The sequence below is a fragment of the Papaver somniferum genome, chromosome 2 (assembly GCF_003573695.1).
Source record: "Papaver somniferum cultivar HN1 chromosome 2, ASM357369v1, whole genome shotgun sequence".
NCBI classification, from domain to species: Eukaryota; Viridiplantae; Streptophyta; class Magnoliopsida; order Ranunculales; family Papaveraceae; genus Papaver; species Papaver somniferum.
Genome location: NC_039359.1, coordinates 214,396,457 through 214,402,553, shown reverse-complemented (window position 1 = coordinate 214,402,553; position 6,097 = coordinate 214,396,457). Strand labels below are relative to the sequence as shown.

Below are 6,097 nucleotides of genomic sequence, written 5' to 3'. Positions count from 1 at the left end.
TGTACTTCAACAACAATTTGGAATCATCAAACAACCTGCAAGAATGTGGAATCCAGATGTGCTTGCCTATATCATGAAAACTTGTATTATCTTACATAATATGATAATCGAGGATGAGCGTCTACCCTGTGACTGGCCACATGTTTATGAACAACGTATCAACGCAGCACCGGTTAATATATTAAGAGGCAATAGTGACGAGTTTTCCCAAATTAGAGCTCAGCAACGCCGACGTGCAATGCGTAACAAAGATGCACATATTCGCTTGCGTGATGACTTGATCGAATATATATGGGCAGAATATGGGAATTAAAAATTGTCGTTTGTCATTTCCTTTTTATTATCTATTTGTATGTAAACATCCTCAAGTTTTAATTAAGGTCGTATGTTTCAAAAAAGTAGAAATTTAATTCAAATCAACGGAAGTAAATTTAAAATCCAAAAATTACATAATAATAATGCTAATTGTTCAGATAATAAGAAATTTAAAACATAATAATACTAATAATACTACTAATCACTAAATAGGAGAAATAATTAAGGTTTGAACTATTCCGCCTTTGTGTTAAGATTGGTTTCTTTTATTCCGAACTATGTCCTCCCTGCGAAGTCGGAAGTACTCTTGTTGTACAGGTTCCATTTTTTCAAGATCCATCATAATGATGCGAAATTCTTCGTCTTCAGCTTGCTTGGCTATTTTTGGCGCATGTTCAGCTTGTTTTGCTGCAAACTCTGATGCTCTTTGTTCCACCTTGAATCTTGATTGTGCTTGGTAATGAGTATTGAAATTTTGTTGTTATTTAATAATTATTCCCATCAATTCCTCTTGGTGACTGGATTTCTCTCTCCCTGTTTTCTTCAATCTTTTTACTGCTTTTTTCCCCATCTTACGAAGATATGTGTTCTCTATGTCTCCCCTATCTGTGTCGTTACCGGTCTCTCCTTGAGTTTTTGTTTGCGGTCCTTCATCATCTTCCTCGTTATTCTCATAAGTGTCCAAATCATGCGTCGTATCGAATACAAAAGTCGATCGTCGATTATATTTTATATTTTCTAACACAACTGGGTAGCACTCTTCGTGCTTAAATTTTTTCCCATCGTTGCATTCCTTGAACCTCTTGTTAACTTCTTTAAGCTGTTAATGTTTTTAAAAACACTTAAGTACATGGGCGCTTATTAAATATTAGAAAACAATTGTTCGAAAAATCAAGAATGCTTACCTTCTTTTCAGGACCCCATCCAGTATGATATTCACCTTCAACTTCTGCCTCTTTTGCCGAAAATAACGCCACATCTTTACTTATTCCCTGATATCGTTTTTGCCAAGAACTCCAAGACCGCTCTGGATTATTAGGTAAATGAAGTTCAATATCATCCTTGATACGAGTCCACAACGTCGCCTCTGATTGATCAGCTCCAACACTAGAATCTTGAGATATAGATAAATGAATTTTACACATTGTTACATCTTCGATTGTCGTAAAATTTGGACCTCGTGCTACTCTTGGTGCCATTGTAAGCGAATCCGTGAAAATTTTCCAACTGATTTGAAAGCAGAAACAATATTTCTTCTTATTGGTGTGGATATTTTGAAGTATTAGTCGTGGGAAAATGTCACAGGATCTCATGTGTATATATAGGTGTTTCTTCCGAAATTTTCAACGTTCCGAAATGTCTTCCAAACTTTCCAACGTTCCAAATTATCCAACGTTCCATTTTCTTCAACGTTCGAATTACCAACGATATAAAAAAATTTCAAAATCAATTTTGTCTAAGTATTTTAATTTTTTTTTAAACTCAAGCTTGGGGCGTTAACTATATAAACGCCTGGCGTGGGGCATTAACTATATCAACGCCGGGATGGGGCGTTAACTATATAAACGCCTGGCGTGGGGCGTTAATTATATCAACGCCTGTCTGGGGCGTTAACTATATAAACGCCTGGCGTGGGGCGTTAAGAATATCAACGCCGGGCTGGGGCGTTAACTATATATACGCCTGGCGTGGGGCGTTAAGAATATCAACGCCGGGCTGGGGCGTTTGTATAATCTTCGTCTGAATGGGGCGTTAATTTTATGAACGCCTGACGTGGGGCGTAAACTTTAACAACGTCCCAACGGGCGAACATTTTATCAACGCCTGAACCGGGCGTAACTTATATACACGCCTCTTTATGGGGCGGTGACTTTACGTACGTTTCACAACAGGCGTAGATTATATACACGCCCGATGCCAAACGGTGATTATACCTCCGCTCCACTATATATAGTTTTGGTCTTGGTCCCAGACCAAATATGGTCTGGAATTTGGTTTTGATCCAGATTTTAGTCTTTACTCCGTCCCGTTGCTTCTCGTCCCTGGACCATAATTATAGGTTTGCTCGTCCACTGCAGTTGCTCTTAGCCTCTGCATAGGGGAAAAAACAAACATGATGTTATTCTTCTTGTCTCACACCTATTCGAACAGCGAGAGGAGAGAAGCGAAGTCGAAAACCTAATTCTAGCTCTGAGGTAAAAAATCGCTCAATCCCATCCATTGATTTCAGTATCTTCGAGTATCGATCCGATGATTTAACTCTAGTTTTATGTTTTAGATCTAATTTTTGTAATATTTCTGTTTACCATTCAGTTGGTAGATTTCATCAATCCGACAGACTTCAGCGGCTAAACTTAGATATCAATCAAGTAGGAAGCTACTGGTTAGGTAAGAAATCCAACAAAGTTATCGATTCAATTGGAGATAACATCACAGTAAGTCTCCTTTCCCGTTTTACTACAGTTTTCATTTTCTATCTTTATTCTAATTTTGTTTACGAGAATTTCATTTCTCAAATCGTCTTATATGAGATTTGATAGTAGAATTATAAGTCTCTTCTTGGTTAAGATTTGGTTATTTCTTAGGACACTTGTTAACCAGATTAGATGTATGAGATCTTAAATTAGAAGCATATAGGTTAATTTTTGAAGATAATGGTGTTATGTCTCCGCGTTTCTTCTTTAACTGGATCTTAATTGCAATTTTACTTATTTTGACAGGGTAAACTGTACCTGCTGCTTCTTGGCACAACAACTCTTAGCCTGGTATGTAAAACAGTTTTGTAAAAGACCTTAAAATCTGATCCTAGATAGGGCTTATCAAACTACCCTTATTTGAATAGTTTGAAATCTTGTGCAAAATTGCTAAATTCATGGACCATGACCTAGGCCATCAAATGTATGCACTTTTATGCATTTTCAACTTTATCAGGTGATCTTGTACATTTGGTCACTATCAAAATTTTGAGACCAAGCAATGTATTCTTTTCGCTGTTATGACTATTAGGCATGAGTTGTATGATACCATTTTGTCATTTTTTCTTCTCAGTGATTAACTTGTTAAAGCAATTCTCAGTGGTCATTTTTTTCATACGTGCAAGAGATTTCTAAATGGCTAAATGACACCACAAGAATTGGCTGTGAATATTGATTGATGAGATAAGCAGTATTTTGACCTTTAGTGTACTAAAAGAGTCGGCTTTTAAGGAAATAATCGAAACTTGATGTGTAAATATCCGTAAACAAATTGCAATTTTGGTTTAGACCATTAATTTTCTCCCCTTTATGAATTCAGTGAAGAGATACTAAATTCTTTGTAAAACAATAGAACCCTGAGAACTTAATAAAAAATTTCTTGATGGAAAGAAAAAGCAAAAACATCATTAGTTTGCTATGCTGTTTCTTGTCTTGTATGAACATTTACAAATTCTTATTTGCCTGGTTATGTTCCAATGTTCTTGATATTTATTCATTAGTTGAAGTTATTTATGCATGTTTTCTAGTTGCTTCTTAGTTGGACGCAATCATTTTGTTCGATGGAGTAGTTCATATGTAAATTGTTACATTGAATGATGTCCCATATTGTGTATACCTGATCAATTTTGTTTGTTTGTAGGGTTTGTAACTTCCAAAAAACATGTATGGTGAAAAGCCTCAACATCCGACTGTGGCCCAAACAGTAGGTAACCAGTTCCGTCTTGGTTCCAGCCTTTCGCAGGGTGTTGGTTCACTAAACGTTGCTTTCAATTCTCAATCCATGTACAGAAGGCGTTTTGTTTATGGAAACACTGACAGGGTATTCCAACCAAGATTTATATTTGGTAAACTCTTGTGCATCACTTGTCTTTGTACAAGAACCAACTGACAAAGGATTAACCAGTTTTGCGTGTTAATTTTCTTATTGGAGGTGTCTTGGCTACTGTCTTGAAAACTCTGTAAATCTATTGTAACCTAAGAACGGATTGGCCAGATTCGCTAGTGTTTTGTTAATTTGAAATTGTAACCTGACAACTCATTGTAGCTACTCGCATATTTTGTAAATGTATGGGTCTGTAAATGTATTCCTTCTTTGATGAAATAAATTTTATTTATAAATTATGGCAGATCACATTGGATGGATTATGCCGACTGCACAAATACTCTTCATCTTGCTCTCCAATTGATGGTACTACAGACTATATAGACCTACTGCAAAATTTATGGTAATATAGCAGAACAAAATGTATGATGTACATACATGGATTAAGTATATGATCTGTGACGGCTTTATGATGCAGGAATAAAGATTTAAAATAATGCCACACACATAATGTCAGCAACAAAAGATCCATATATTTGTTCTGTTAAAGCAATGCATTACCGAAGTTACCTAAATGTTTGCTTCATAGATATCCTTGCAACTGGAAAATAAAACCTGGTGAAATGCAAGGAAATACTCCTCACAAATAAAGAAACACACATAATGAACCTAAAACCAAATGAAAAAAATGCACAAAATACACTTCCACATGGAATCTAACTCTGCCTTTAGATAAATTCCTCGCTGGAAGGTTCTACGATGCAGTTGGAGTGAAAGCTCGACTTGATTCATGTAAGTGACGATCTTTTTCACTGCAATCAAAGCAGTTGCATCCCCTTCACCAAGTCGTAGTCAGTGTATTTATGCAAGGGCATTTCTACAATCTTGTTCACTGCAATCAACTTTATCATATCCACCATACTGATTCACCACAGAGCGGAAATTCTTTTCCATTGGAATTCCTGATTGGTTATTAAGGTCAATGGTACTAATACATGTGGTTCAACTTTCCGATGTTGTCGATAATGTCGAGACATACTTGGATTAAACGTATGATTGTGATCAAGCTTAAGTTGAGTAATCTCCCATTTGTCTTCATCATCCAATCTTGCAGTAACGTAAGCCTTGCAATCACAACGGTTGCTCTTGCGAGGTTTGGCTATATTTTTAGTCTTGTTAACAGGATTTCCTGCTCGGTTACAAACATACGTCACATTTCTTATGATTCCGTCTTCATTTTTCCGATTGGTTCTTTTTCTAACCGCAAATCCTTCACGTTTTGCATATGCTTTATAAGCACTGAACAAATCATCATGTGTTTCAAACTTTTTTCCAATGTACAATTCATCCTCATCAATATTTTGAGTCTTTTCACCCGCTTCCTTCTCAGTATCATCTAAACTGACCACCGCCATCTACACTTAAAATCAGATTAGATGTATCATCAAACTATACAAGTTTACGATATAAACACTTCTATGAATCATAAACATATGAATCATAAGAGCTATAGTTATAAAATTATCAAAATTCCTGATCAGAATGTTACCCAAATCTAACAGAAGAGAAACAAGAACTATAAACACTTTATAAAATACGTTTTCTATCAAACCTTAAACAGTCAAGATGATTTTGGCATTCAAAAACTCTTATACAATAAACATAGAGTTAGGTTTTCAAGTTTAGCTTGTTAGTAAGTTTGAGATAAAATGGTAGTGATCTCTGGAACTACCATCACATAACTTTTTTCTATTGGAAGATTCGAAGAGAACCCTAGACTTGATCGCAGGATACCCAAATTTGTTTTAGGAAGACGAAGAAATCCTAGATTTGTTTTAGGAAGAAAATAAAAAACTGAATAGGAAACATCGAACTTCCTTTTTTTTCCCGCTGCCAAGTTTCTAAAGTTTTTGGTTTCAATCTGAACCGTCAGGGTACATCCAACGGTAGTAAGAATTAAAGAATTAACTCGGTTTTTTTTAAA

The 6,097-nt window shown here is 35.8% G+C and overlaps 1 protein-coding gene and 1 long non-coding RNA gene across 2 annotated transcripts; one reads left to right on the top strand and one right to left on the bottom strand.

Annotated features, from left to right (window-relative positions):
- The first annotated feature begins 2,394 nt into the window (after window positions 1–2,394).
- LOC113354533 lies at window positions 2,395–4,417 on the top strand. The gene is made up of 4 exons (XR_003361933.1): window positions 2,395–2,510; window positions 2,629–2,750; window positions 3,036–3,080; window positions 3,931–4,417. It is a non-coding gene; the product is annotated as an uncharacterized LOC113354533 (long non-coding RNA).
- Window positions 4,418–4,974: 557 nt separating this feature from the next.
- Window positions 4,975–5,528, bottom strand: LOC113352822 (protein FAR1-RELATED SEQUENCE 8-like). Its single transcript, XM_026596590.1, has 2 exons — window positions 5,153–5,528; window positions 4,975–5,075 (listed from the first exon to the last, which is right to left on the bottom strand). Exons 1-2 carry the CDS (start codon window positions 5,526–5,528, stop codon window positions 4,975–4,977), a joined length of 477 nt encoding a protein of 158 aa, XP_026452375.1.
- Between the last annotated feature and the right edge of the window lie 569 nt (window positions 5,529–6,097).